This window comes from Tauraco erythrolophus, chromosome 19 (genome assembly GCF_009769465.1).
Source record: "Tauraco erythrolophus isolate bTauEry1 chromosome 19, bTauEry1.pri, whole genome shotgun sequence".
NCBI classification, from domain to species: Eukaryota; Metazoa; Chordata; class Aves; order Musophagiformes; family Musophagidae; genus Tauraco; species Tauraco erythrolophus.
Genome location: NC_141483.1, coordinates 10,221,115 through 10,236,111, shown reverse-complemented (window position 1 = coordinate 10,236,111; position 14,997 = coordinate 10,221,115). Strand labels below are relative to the sequence as shown.

The 14,997-nt window shown below is 38.6% G+C and overlaps 1 protein-coding gene across 3 annotated transcripts in view; it reads left to right on the top strand.

Annotated features, from left to right (window-relative positions):
• The window catches only part of ADGRD1 (adhesion G protein-coupled receptor D1), a 151,310-nt gene that overhangs the window by 97,704 nt on the left and 38,609 nt on the right, over nt 1-14,997 (top strand). For all 3 annotated transcript variants that reach the window (XM_086623544.1, XM_086623546.1, XM_086623545.1), the window contains 3 exons: nt 2,250-2,353; nt 5,156-5,267; nt 11,758-11,911. In XM_086623544.1, coding sequence (XP_086479670.1) covers nt 2,250-2,353; nt 5,156-5,267; nt 11,758-11,911 — 370 coding nt within the window. The remainder of the gene's footprint in view (nt 1-2,249; nt 2,354-5,155; nt 5,268-11,757; nt 11,912-14,997) is intronic.

Here is a 14,997-nt window from a genome sequence, read left to right as displayed (position 1 = left end):
GGAATTAGAAAAAGACGTTTGTGTGATCATTATCTTATCTTGGATGTATTATGGAAAAAACCAAAGGCTTTGATTTTTGCCCATTTCCACTAGATGGTTCCCCTGTATCTTCTGTACTTGTAGGTGATAGTAAGGCATTACCTTTCCTTTGCAGATCTGATCCGCCTTTGCCAATGCAAACACTGTGATAGACCACTGTAAATCTAAATGAGCACTGAGCAGCTTTGACCTCTGTAGGGAGCGTTTTCTGGCTGCAGGTGTGGGGAGTGAAGGGAGCGAAAGAAAGCCTTGAACTGCTGAGAAACAGTGATTTCAGAGAGACTTGAAGCTGGAAAAGCTTCCTCTGCTCCACTCCTCTCTCTGTAGAACTGCAAGCCTTGGGGAGCAACAGAAAGGGATGTTTATTGGAGCAATCAGGAAATAAAGTCCATGCATTTTGGACATGAATATCCCTGATGAGGGAATCCCTTCTCAACTACTCAATTTACCACACAGGTTATTCCTATTTCAGGAATAATCTGTGAAGAATGGCTATACATGGCTTCTCAGAGGGATGAGGGACGAAAGGAGCTCTTTTGTAGAAATTATATGGACCTTTTAAACTGGTCCAGCACACAGAACCCTTTTGTTTCTGTAACTGATGCTGTCCAAGTCAGGGAAAAGAAATGTGTCTTTGGCTGAAAGAGAAAAAATACTGAAGAGCTGCATCATATTTCCTAGGAACTGTAGCACCATAGCAACAGTTGTCTTTCAATGCTGCTGCTGCATCACTTAATAGTTCTCAGATTGCTGAGAGCGCCACAATCTATTCTACTCTAAAACTTACTGCACGTGAGCTGATACTGTTGGCAGATAATTACAAGAAAAATGTACAACGCACAGGTTTTCTCCGTATTTAATTTTTTTTTTTTTCATAACTGCATGGCATGTTAATTCTCTGCTTTAAAAGGAATTTTAATGGGAAGTTTATTGGTAAAACTGGTTGGGTTTGATAATCTCTAATGAAATACTTTGTCTGAGGGGGAATTTTTATTATGTGTGGAAACTAGTAGAAAATCCCAAACTGTGGGAAAGGATTATTTTTTATTAGATAGAGTTACTGTAAAAAAAAATGGAAAATATATTGGTCTTTCCAGTATTTTTCAGAATAAATAAATATTTTGAATGAGTTTTCAGCTAGGAATTTAATTTATAGTGAATAGGTGTTGAAATAAAAATATAGTATTTCCAACATCAGAATTAAATCTTTTTGATTGACCACATTTTTTTTTTTCAAATGTTCAGTTTGTGAAAATGTCAACTCTATGCAAATTCAAGTCAGAAAAAATGTTTGAAAATTCTTCTCAGATGAGAAAACTTTTTCCTGCCTAGCTCTATTCTACTTATTATATATTAAAACTGCCTGGCTCTCTTTGTTGGGTGTGGCTTTTTTTGGCATTCTTTACAAGAACTTGCATGGAAAATTAAAGCACATTTTCTGATTAATTTAGGATGAATAGTCAAAACACACTGTCCCTCCCCCGTTGAATCTATCCAGGTTTTAACATGGATCCTAGTGTCAGGCACTATGGAGTTAGAGATTAAATGTTTGTGAAAGTCAAATTACTTCTGCGAAAGGTGCGTGTAGGTAAAAACAGAGGCTGAGACGAGAGGCTGACACTCTGTCTGCTCATGCTGGGTCTTTTTTGTGGTTTTCCATTCTGTAGATGTCAGTCCAGCTCTTTCAACAGGCCCTGAAAACATGATACATTGAACAAAACAAGTGGGCTATAAATGGCCCGTGATTTATGGGTTTATTGGTTTGTCACTTCTCACTGCTGTGAAGCACTTCTGGTATTTGCACAATGATGTAAATTATTGCAGCATGAGCGCATTAGCAAAGGGCCCTGGGAGCTGTGGAACATCCCATTGCTGACATTGTTTGTGCAGCCCAACAAACTGCTCCAATCTCAGGCTCGCTGATAGCGGAGCAGCAGAGAAACTAATTTATTCTGAGGAAACACTGACTTATGAAATAAAAGAGGGAACTAAAATGCCATGGGCATGTGGATGGTCCTGGCTGTGCGACCGAGTTTGGAGTTGGCCCTTCGTTTCCCCTGTTAGAAACAGCAGCGAGTGATTGTGAACATCAGCTGATACGGAGGAGGCATATGGAGGAGGAAACGCGACGTGCAGGGGGACTGACCTGTGCTTCTGTAGAGTAATAAATCAATTAACAGGCTTTATTTCCTTTTTTCCTTTGTGTACAGCTAACGAGAGAACACCAGGTGGCCCTCTCCTCCATCACTTACATTGGCTGCGCTCTGTCCATCTTCTGCTTGATGATCACACTGGTCACATTTGCTATATTGTCGTGAGTAATTTTAACGTAATACCTGCTGAGCAACTGTCATGCAGAAAGCCAAGCAGTACATTTCAGGACACTGGTTAGGATCCCTTCAGGTGCCCAGGATAAAACAAAAGCTATTAATTCTACAACCTTCCTTAATTAGATTCTGCACATGTATTTGTAACAGTTGGTTGGTTATTTCTAAATTACTTTAATTTGCTGAGATGGGGTGGTCTTTAAATAGCAAGCTATTTCCATCCCCTAAGGGATTTTTGGATTTTTTTAAAAGCTCTCCATGTTTTGCTCTAGTTCAGGAATATTGCAAGGAGGCTGTAGCAGGGCTTGGTCTGGAGCTCAAGCCAGGTACAATATAAGTGAGGATCGCAGGATCACCCCCTCCTCCCTCCCTTCTTACATCTTTGGGTTACTTGGGGCGTACGATCAGTACTTCTTTCTCCTTTTCAACTGTCTTGTATGTAAGGCAGTGTGTTTACAAGGGCATGCCCAGAAAGGAAGGCTTGGTCCACATTAGCTGCTTCACTTTTGTTTCATGCAGCTTGTACACAGTTACATCATACAACTCACATTTATTTTCAAGTATCTTGCTGTTCTCTGTCAGGCCAGTTTTCTAATGTGTTGCCTTAATGGGATGGACACTATAGGCAGTGTGAAATTCACTCCATGGCTTATGTTTAAATGCTCTGGATCTCTGCAGCCTCCTGCCTGTAACACAGCAGCCCCCTCGAGGGCTCTCCGCCCTGGGAAGGTTTCTGCCATGGGGCACTTAGGGTCTTTATGCCTGTTTATATTCGAGTAGCAACAACTGAGTTTGAGACCCAGCTAGGCTTGATACAAATATTTCTGAAAAACCTGTCACAGAGGTTTCTGTCTAAATAAGTAATAGAAAACCTGACAAAGAGTGAAGCAACCTGTCCGAGGTTGTGCAGCAGATTGGGAGCACAGCGAGGAATGGGATTCTTGTCTCCTTTCACACACTAAACCATGTTCTTCCTACTCAAGAGTTCAATTTTTGATTTCTGTGCCTAAGCATGTCTTTTGGACATCCTGTTAAGAGGCCAGTTTCTAAGAAAAAAGACTTGCTGAAACCCAGTGAACTGATTGCGATGTTTGTTTGTTCCAAACCCTGTACAACTTCCAAGTCTCAAGATCTGTGTTGGTCATACTTGGATTGAGTGAATAACGCGTGGCAAAATCCACTCTAAATAAGTCCATCGTCTGCCTATCTGGCATTGCGCTGTTGGCATGTTTAGGCTAAGGGGAATGATCTGCTCCACTTTTGTCTGAGTGTAAAACTGGTGTTTAGTGCTTAGAAAGGAAAAAGAAGCAAAAGGAGCCGGTATTGCTGCGGCGGGGCTGAAAACTCCTTAAGAAACTGGAAGCAAACGGGAGGCTTGGAAAGAGAGCTTGGACCCAGCTGACTGTCACAGGGTTAAGCACCCCACCTACATACAGGATCATTTAAACTGCCAATTAAAAATAATTTGATTAGGTTTTCACTGGAGAGCAGGGCCTCATTAAGCAGCTGAAGTGAAATTTTGCAATGTAGTGTTAGATGACCATGAGGTAAGTGGAGAGGAATCTGGCAAGTTCTTTGCTACTCCACGTACTGGCAATGAGGGCCGCTTCCCAGGAGGGCAGTCCTGATTGCCTTCTGGGTAACGATGTTCCAGTTTACGACTACATGAAGTTCCTTATTAGAAAGCCATTGGCACCAGGCAGGGCAACCTGTCTCTTCAAATTACTTTTAGGACATCGATACTTCTTGTTTTTTCCTTCTTCACTCCTTTCTAGTGGAGCACCAGCTACAGCAGTGCTGGAAGAGCAGGGCTGACAGCAAGCTGTCGTCTGCGTTGCCCAGCCGGTGTCACCCTGCTGCAGGGGGCACACGGTGTGTCACCAGCGGTTGCAAAAGCCATCACAATCCAGCATGATACAACAAAAAGAAGGGAGTGCGTACCATTGTGTGGAGGAGGCACTGCCATTCACATAGCTAAATGGTCCAGGTCTGCTGAAATGAGTAAAGCTGATGGTAGGGGCTGGCAGGCAGTATGGATTGAAATAGAAAACCTGGTATCACTAGTACTGTTATTTTTTTAAATAAAATTATGCAAAAGGCCTGAAGTGTTCAGATGAATGATTTTGTTTGTTTTCTACTTCCTATTTCTGGATGAGAACAGAAACACGAGGTCAGAAGACTCCCAGGAAAGCATGTTCTTGTCAGATTTCCAGCCAGTTTTTGCAAAGCCAGGAGAGATATGTTCAAATGATGTTGTAATCAAGGTCAGGTCTCTGTCAAGATAGGCACTGCCCATCTGTGTAAGTAGCTACAGTTCCTGCACTCAAAAGCTGACAATAGTAAAGTCAAAATTGTAACCGATGTCTTTGCACGTTCCCTCATTTCTAATACATGTAAATACCAACAAAATAAAACCAGAAACTCTGTGGCACAGTGTGGGCTAGATGGTGCGAGGTGCAGTATGCTTTCTGTGAGGTGCAGATCTGTCTTCCTTGGCAGCGCAGAACCACTCAGGATCAAGCACTTCATTAATATTCCGTCATGAGTCATCAGCAGAGCTCGTTAATGTGCAAATCAGTCTTTCTGCTGCCTTCAGGACAGCAGCAGAATATCAAAGAAGCCAGTTAGATACCACTCCATCCTGATGGAAGGAGTGCTCAAAAGATGTCGTGATAACCCACCAAAATGAATGATCAAAAGCCAATCGAAATGCTTGCTGATAAATAAAAAAATACATTTGTGCTTCTTGGAGTACTGTTTTATTCATATGTCTTTCTATCTTCTGCCAGATCTGTCAGCACCATCCGCAACCAGCGCTATCATATCCACGCCAATCTGTCCTTTGCTGTCTTGGTGGCTCAGATCCTGCTTCTCACCAGCTTTCAGTTCAGCCCTGGAACAGTAAGTGCTAAAAAGAATGATTGTGTTTTTTGCAAGGCACCTCCATGGAATGAATGGCGTGTGCCATGTGCAAGGAAGTGTCTTGCATGTGAGATTTCCTATTTTTAACGTGCCTTTGCCAAATATGACATCCTACAACACTGGATGAAGTCTTCCTTGCATCCAAATAGTGTTATCCTAGTACCCGGATGTGTCTGGATATTTGCAAAACTGAAAGAGATCAATGGAATCAAATAGAAAAATCACCATAATAATGGAGTGCTTTTCAGTTGTGTGTTCAAATGGCAGGGCTGACTTCTGCCTGACCTGGCTTATGCTTTCTCTCATCCATTCTCTGTATTGAACAGGGTAGGAATTCTGTATTGGAGAAAATTATATGAGTTTTGTATTTAGGTAAGCTACTTGTATCTGTTAGGGTTTTGGGTTGGATTTTTTTGGAGGAGGTTGTTTTTTTTGTCGTTTGTTTTTTGTTATGTTTTGTTTTGTTTTTTTAAATAGTCTGTTCTCTACTATGTTATAGTTTGCCTTTTTTTTTCCACTTTAAAAAGTCATCTTATTCTTGTTGGAAGGTAACAACCTTCATGATGGAGCTGTGGCAATTTCTTCCTCCTTCTTGGAGACCAAAACAGAAGGTCTTTGGTTTTTGGTTATAAGTTTTTATTTATGTGGTAGAATATGCTGTTTTTCTGAACGGCAGATTTATTGATTATGATCTCTACTCCGGAAATTTAGGTGATTTTTAAGTATCGTTCATGTTTGTTTGACCTGAGTAATAATCAATAGGAAAGATATAGCAACTATTGCTTAACTAGCCAGAGGTGGCAGAAAGCATTACCTCTAAGTGTTGCTGTGTCAGAATTTAATCCGATATCCTCAGTATCATGGAACATGTACGTACTTCTCTGGGCATCTAAGGCAACTGCTTAAGCAAATGACAAACACCTTCATATTGCTTACGTGGTACCTAAGGTCTATGTATGTATAGGCTTTTTCTGCCTGACCACATAGATTGGAACTTGAAATTAAAGATTGATATTAGGGATTTGCTACTACAGGTGGGAATTCCTTATGCAGAGTACCAGGATCTAAACCATTAAAACTGGTGTCTAAGACAGTTGTGTCAGATTAAGACTAATATGCCAAGTTAATAGTATTATGTACCAGTAAAACCAATTTGTTTCCACTGTTGTGTTTAAAAAGTGCTATTTAAAGCAACATAAGGTCTATTGATGGAAAGTCCCACATGCAAAAAGCAGAAACAAAACCTGATTTTAAAATAATCTTCCAGTGTGCTCTGGTTTTGTAATGGTCAAAACTTAGCTACTTTGGTGACCAGCTGTTTCTCCATATTACTTTTGACAGGCAGCGAGCAGTTTCTATTAATCTTTTATATATTTTCTATATAATCTTTTTATTCTCAGTTAAAATAAATATGAGGTTTGTACTCTCTTTGTTGTGCCAGTACAACAGCTACTTAAATCTATGTTCCACTCAAATGGGATCTCTTGAAATTTAAATTTATAAACAACAATAACATCTGGTTTTACATAGGCTATTATTACCTGAGGATCTAAAAGCACTTTATAAAACTAAGTTCATACTCTTTTGCTGTTTAACATTCAGGTAGGTCCTGAATATGTAAGATAATGTGCAAGGGAGAAAATGGTAGGGAATGGTTTAGAAGGAAAATGAAGTGGAGACAGTGGAGAGCAGTAAAAGATATAACTTACAACTGAAGACAGTGGAAACCAGGCATTAAAATAATCCTGTCTCCCATAATAATAATCCTTAGCTCTTTCAGCTAAAACTCTGCTGAAAAAACATAGGCTTGAGGGCAATAAAACGTTCACTCAGCATCACAGGGTGTCTTGCTCTCACAGTTTTTCCTTTTTCATCCGTTCCAGATTTCCAGATAGAGCAACTGAGTCACTTCAGATAACGTGTTAAAAGCCTCTTTACACCTCGTCAAGGCCAGCATCACCTCTAGTCTTTTAAAATACTGTGAAGTTGCATTTCTGTTTTATTTGCATGTAGGTAGAGCCCGTGTTCCCTAGAGACCTGTCCCAGTGTCCACCTACATTTATAATGCGCCTTGTCCACACATGGATGTCTTGCTTCTTTAGCCAAGCTTGTGAAATGCTCACATAGACTGAAGTTGCAGTTTAATAGGTACATGTTTTCATTTCTCTTGAACCCATTCAAAACTCGTTTTAGCTAAATTGAAACAATAGCACATGGAAAGCAAGACCTGTTTTATACTACAGGCTTTCTGAAATGAAACACTTCACAGAATCCATGGATATTTCAGGCCTATCACCTCTGTAACAGCAATAATTGTAGGGCACAATACTGTAAAGATCTTAAAGTTGAAAAGCATGATGTATATACTCTCTGCTACACTTTTATTTTTATTGTTTTAACCTTTTGGGATCAGGGGTGTTGTGATTCATCCTTTTATTAGTCTCATGTCCTTACCTTCTGCATGCTCTGTTCTCACTAGCTTTGACATCAGTTTTAATACCTTTAATTGCTACTTTAATTGGACTGCTAATAGTTTACAAAAGGAGGAGGCAGTATTTACACTAGAAGGTGTGAATTTCTTAATCTCCTGCTTCTGCCAAAGATGGGTGTATCTAGTGTGACAGAGTTTGTAAGTGCCCTTGCTTGAGAGGACAAGTGGTACCAGTTTGCTTGAGGAAATAGAGTGCAGTAGGGAATGACATTGTAGAAACGCTCTGAGCTGGCATCATTTTCTTGCATGACTGCCTTTAGACTCTCCATCCTTTTCTCTTTTCCTTTTCATCTCTTCTCTAGGGTTATTTAGGTTTTGATTCCAGGTATGGCATACAGTATTCTGGTAATTTCAGATGTATTATTTAATCATTTACAATTTATACTACAGCAATTTTCCTTTTGTAGAGTAGGAGTAGTTTTTAACCACAAAACTCTGTTTTCACAAATAGGACTTTGATCTTTCTAATACATTCAAAACATTCAAAACTTTTTTTTTAAAAAAAAAAAAACCTGGTCCTTGATACATAACATCAGTAGTGCTAAAACAGTAGTCCAAAATGATCATGGCATATTCCAGGAAGGCAATTATTCCTGAAACCTGAATATCTTTCTCCTAGAGTAAGCAAATATGTTCACACACAGTATTTTCTTCCTATACTGCCAAGTCCCTAAAATATCTTTGCTATCTGCATGTCAGTGTGATGACTTCCCTCAGACTTTCAGCAATAGATGTTTTTTTTCAGAGAGTTTTGCTTATTTACTTACTCTCCACTATAGACTAGACCTCCATTTTTAATATCTCAAGCAGCAGTGTGCGTTTAAATATAATTAACCATCAGCATTTCTTTAGGCTACTAAAGCCTTCCAAAGACCTGAGTGTGTTTGTGGGAGAAAGTGAAGTATTGTTTAGACATAGGAAAAGGAAAACTGAAGTATAGTGTCTTAGGCAGCACTGTGTTTTTCCAGCACAACTGGAAAATTTAATGTCTACTATTTGCAGTTCTGCATCAGTGTATTGAGTTGTTTCTCACTCAGTACTCCTGCATAGCATTGCTTAAAACACTTCCAAATAGAGAGATGAATTGAGCTACTTTTATGATATCTGTATCTGCAGAAATTCAAGATTGTCTATCAAAATAGCATATAGACTGCACGAAAGGACATTTTCAGAGGGTTCTGTAAAATGCAGTAAGATTGCCGCTTGAAAACACAGTTATAAGTTGAATTTAGAAAATGTATGCAAATTTACCTATCTGCTTTAAGACTGTCCTCAGTAAACAAACGACTATTATTTTCTGAGAGGCCTTTCTGCGAGTCTGCTTTACTTTCTCAACAATTATAACATGATAGACCTTGCAGCTGGCTGGACTAATTTTACTATTTCCACAGACTCACAAGTAGTCAACTGTGAGAGTAACAGTAATGAGATCTGTCTGTTTACAGGTATTCTAAAAGTAGGATGCATCATATGATGCAGCAAGGGACACCTGCTTGTTTTTAATATGTAAAGTCTCAGCTTTTCAATGCCCATTTCAAGAAAGCAATTCTGTCATTTAAGCATCTCTTCAAAGTGATAATTAAGGCAAAAATACAGAATGAGTAGCAACTTTGCTATGGATTTTATGAAATCCATATCATATGAGATTATGTACAGACCAGCCTAATGCTACTTCACTGTATTTTATTCTTCTGCTCTTTTGTGAATCATACTGTTTGGCTACTCAAAAATTGGGAAGTATCCATTTGACAGAACTAGCTTGTAAGTCAGCTGTATGTTGCATTTATATTTTCATGTACTAATCTTCTAGTAGAAATCAAAAGGAATTAAAATGAATTTCATAGCCTTATGATAAAATTAGCTAGAAAAGTTTTTACAGTTTTTGTCAATAAGCAAATCTGATTTGGTTATACATCGCCAAACATTGCAAAATACTAAAACACAGATCTCACATGAATTAAAACCGAAGTGATTGCTTTTTAACACATGTAGTCACAGTGGATTTGCATTGGAATGTCCTTGCACTAGTCCAGAACCAGCTGAGTACAAGTGAGGAGGTAAGGGAAAGCTTCAATTTTCATTATGCTGTCAAGTCCCAATATTTTAATTTTCATTACTGTACAAAATCCTGAACCATCAACAGAAAGAGCAAAATGCCAGTACAGGGCAGCTAAGCTAATGCAACAAAAGGAACTAATGATTAACATCTGAAGACCACTGTGGCAGCAAACTGGTTCCTACTGGCATTACTTCCTCAACACACGAGCTCCACCTGTCTGAATACCTTACTGTGACTTGTCCAGGTGAGGAAGGGAAACCTTGAAGGAAAAAAAGAAAAGGTCTTCCAATTTACATGAACTGCATGCAAGCAACCCCTCTGAAATTCTGTAGGTGTCACAGAAGGGATGTTACAACTACAGAGCAAAATGACCATCATCAGTATGCTACAAGATGCAAAACTGAGATATAGCTGGGACTCATTCCAAGAGTGTGTTTAAAATGTGCCTTAACTGAAAGCAAACCAAACAAGGTTATCTTGTGGTAAGATCACTGGCAGTCACATCTGTTCAATTACTGCATGATGAGTGAAACCACTTGTGAGGAGACATCCTCGAAAAGCAATTAGTGGGGAAAGGAGAACGTGCTGTGCAAATACGTGAGGAGTGTGGAAGAGGAAAGGACTAAGTTTCCCTAAGGCAGGCTGATAGGAGACTTAGAGAAAAATGCAAAGAGCTCTTTGAGGAGCAACTTAAGGAAAAGCCAAGTCTTGGGCCCAAACTGCATTTCCTGTAGCCCACAGTGGGCCATGAGCACTGAGGTGGGTGTAAAGAGGACTCAAGAGGATATTTTTACTTCTTGCTGCATTGACTTAGTGGTGGCATTCCTCTCTTTTAGGGCAACATTTGTTTCACTTCAAAATACATTATAGTTTAAATTGAAACAGCTAGTCCAGTTTACACCAGGTGGGCTCAGTTGCTAGGTGGTATTCTTCTGTTGCTTAAACTTTTATATTAGCTCCTATTTCCAGAATCTTGATAGTACATAGTGAATAAAGGACTATCAAGGAGTATTCAAATTGTCTGTGAATACCCTACAGAGAAGGCTGTCAGTTCTTTGCCTTCATCACTAGATATGTTCTTGTCAAATATGACTTTGTACAGCTGGTACATCAGACTATGGGAAACTGAGAATTCAAACAGGCAGGCAAACTGGATGCCCACCATAGAGCAATTAGGACTCAAGAGCCAATGATAGCTTGGTATAATATTTTGAAACGTCTATATTAGTATTGCTGATGGAGAAACACATGAGACTTTTACAGAATTTCTTACAGATAGACACTGGAATACAATGTGATTTAATTTGTGTGTTAACCTGTTTTTGATATGAAGAATAGCAAAGTAGGAAAGCCACGTGGTGAAGTGTAACTAAAGAGCAGGTTCAACATGGCACCTTGTTTTAACATTTCCATGTTTTGCTCAAGCTTAACTGATCCACTGACTTTGTACCAGGTCTTTGTAGAAAATGAAGCATGAACTATGCTAGTTTTTCTGTTGTCACAGAACAAGGAGCAGGGTACAGGACAATGCCTGTATCCCCACTTCTTTGACTCTCCTATATTTATTGCAGGCTCAGCAACAGGATGTCGACCCTTCAGTTTTGAATTCTTAAATATTTTGTAGACTTTAATAGGAGTGTTGCTCCTACTATTATAAATAATGAATTAGTTTGGATTTCCACATCATGTTTGGCAATTATTTTTTTTTGTTGTTAAAAAGTGAGAGGATTTGTTACTCTGAAGCTATCTATAAATGCTGTAGAAAAATGAAATTCTCTAGTGCTTTGTTTTTAAGACTGTTTTAGTCCAGCGATTTAGCATTTAGCATGTAAATGTATACTGAAATAAAAAAAAAAAAAGGAAAACTAATGCGACTGCATCACGAAGAATTAATTTATTAATTTTTTTTCTTAATTTAGGTTCCTTGCAAGATCTTGGCCATTCTCCTTCATTTTTTCTTCCTGAGTGCTTTTGCGTGGATGCTGGTGGAAGGATTTCATCTTTACAGTATGGTGATCAAAGTATTCGGGTCAGAAGAGAGCAAGCACTTATATTATTATGGAATTGGATGGGGTAAGCATCTAGTAGCTGCTCGCTTTGAAGTCTCCACTCTGTATGACAAGATTTGAAATGTATAGTCTCTAAACCTAATTCCGCTGCAGTGGATTTCATGACCTCACTAGGCTAGATCAGATCCTTAATTTTCAAATCAATAGCAGGAGTTTGGGGCAGAGGTCTCACGGCACTGGGATGTTTGTTGTTGTTGTGGTTCTAACTCACAACACTGTCTTATTCTATCTGTATTCTGCAATCCATATAGAAAAAAATGGTATAGTAGCATAGGAGTATCACAAGACTTCATTAGTTGATGTTTTATGCCTTGAAATCCTTAGGTGAAAAAGGCTGCATGGAACCTCAATATTGTTATTTAGAATAAAAAAGTAGTCCTATGACACAGGAATCTCACAGATAACAATTCACAGCTTTTTAAATGCAGTACCAAAAGCATCATCTGTGTGCATAGTGAGGAGTCGAAACTGAATATTTTGTTCCAAACGCTTCACATAAGACCCACAAGTAATAGAACAAAGACCCACAAGTAACAGAACCTAGACAGGCTGAGGGTTGAAGACATAGGAGATTTGTAGATTCTTCTAGATTCAGTGCTAAATGTAGAGAAACCTGCTCATGTTAGAGAGGTTTCTTGTGGATTTATTTAATCCAGAGCTCGTGGAATACAAATCGAAGCGGATCAAACCACAGGAAATGTTCTCATAAGCCCCTGAGAACTCTTTCTCCTTCAGAAATATTATGTAAAAAGCCACATCAGTTAATAAAATAATTAAGAACTGGCATTTAATTCACAGGGGTATTTGCTTATAACAGATGCTTTCATTAACTCAATTTACAGTCAATCATTAATTACCTTATGAAAATAAATTAATGATATATATGTGCTGCGATGCACCTTTACCCTTTTTTTCTGGCATTTTGTGTCACGTTTATTTATTGTAAAATGGCAGTGATCTACAAAGTGATTTAGAAGACACAAGGATAAACATGGCATTTGACTGTGATATGATTAGTACTAACTGTTGCATTTTGCTTCATTTTGTTGCGATATGATTGCTACCACTCAACTAGTAGTAATTAGCACAATAAGTACATAGCCTGTTGGTACATAACCCAACGGGATGTTAAATGTGGTTACTTAAAAGTCTCTTCAGTGGTATTTTGAGTAATACTTTAGAGGATAATCCCTCAGGCCCAGTAGTAGGTATTTGTTACCAAAATAGACATATGTAGCAAAACAGGGGAGGCACCAGCAGCAGAATTTTCTGTATCAGTTCTTCTAGTAATACTCTTCTTGGCAAGGATTGTGTAAGAAACCCAGTGGCAAGCTCTGTTTCTTAAATGTAGCAAAGGTACTGTTAGAGGCAGATAGTGGAAGACATCATCCATATAACAGTTAATACATTTATCTGTGTAAACCTTTCAAAAGATCTCTTTTGACAAATATTTCAGTTTTGGGAAGTACATTCCAATTATTATTCCTACAATGACTTAGAAAAAAATTTGTTTTCAGAAATCCAGTAAATCTACCATGTTGCTGGGAAAGTAAATTGTATTGCTTTATTTTTTCCATATAGCTCAAAGTATTTACATTTGAATTAAATGTTGAATTTCCTTAATCGTGTCTGACATCACGTCATTGCTGCAAGTGTGTCTAAACATCCCTGAAGTAATTTAACTAGGCAACTGCGTTCCAAATTGTTTATCTCTTGATAAGTATCAGGGCAACCTTCATTCAGTCAACAGCATCGCAACTCCCTGTCTGGTCTGTAACTCTAATGCTCATTCAGTTGGTAATAGATGTTGCTGAGTAATGTTGGTTTTAGAGAGAAAATCCACATTGCAGTGTTCACTACTTAAATGCTTAAAAGGACACCCAGATTTGTCAGTAAGTAACTTTCTCTTTTGTTAGAATATTGGCACTGACTGTGAATAGAAATGTTTAATGAGAGATTAAGAGTCAGTACTGCCTTCAGCAGTGGTGTGTGCTCGTGTTCTACGGGGTGAAGTTTGGGTTATTCCTTCATGAACTTGATGAAAGTACAATAGAGAGAAGTTATATATATATTCCATAAAATGCCGACAGCTAAATAGAAGTCTTGCAAGGCTGGGGAAAGAGTCTAAAAAGGTTTTATCCTAAATTTTTTTTTGTTTGGCTCTTAAAATGACGATAAATTTGCATTGAATGCAACCGTCAAAAGGAAGCTGAGAATTCTTGTGCTTCCCTGAGACCATAATAGATATATTTTTTCCAGTATCTAATAAAAATGACTGTTATTTTACACTTTGGCTTACCTAGTTATTATACTGACCAAAGACAGTTGAACGAAGTTGAAGACGAAAATGTCTCGTCTCATGTTGATCAAAACAGATAGTTCATTTCTTTGATCTTTGCTTTAATTGAAGTGTGAATGCATTTGGCTTTTGCAAACTCATAGTTCCTGGAATAATGACAAACCCCAGTCCTGAATTTAAAAACTCAGACCCATCCCTCTTAGTTAAGCAGAAACACTGGGCTAGGTATGTGTGTAAAAGTTTGCGAAGTCTACGTGACAAATTGAAACTTGAGGGAGTGCAAGGAGATAGCGACAGGGAACTCTTCCCTGAGGATCACTGATCTCCTAACATCTGTTGAGATTTCTGAGAGATATTACTCCTCTACAATGAATTCAAAAGTAATCAGAGAGACAGGATACCAAATGTGCAGAGTTGATTGAAGTTCCTGTGTATTATCTTTAGTCCCAAGGGTGCTAAAATTACCTCAAAGATTGCAGTCGTCAGGAATTCAAAAGAAGAGCAATTTGAGGAAGGTGATAATATCCTACCTTTAAAACTCCCTTGAGACTGACAGGGGGAAAAAAAATCATACCCACAAAATTTTGTTGCCTTGGTGATTCAGCATAATACACACAGATTATTGCAGCAAAACTTTTCCCACCCACCCATTTGTAGGACACTGATGACAGAGTTTGTGATAGTGGAGATTTTGTTGTGGCACTTTGGCCTTAACATGTTTTCCTATTTCAGACAATTTTCTTTCCTTTAGAGACTGCCTTAGATTGAGGGTTTTGTTCTGAGCTGTCAAA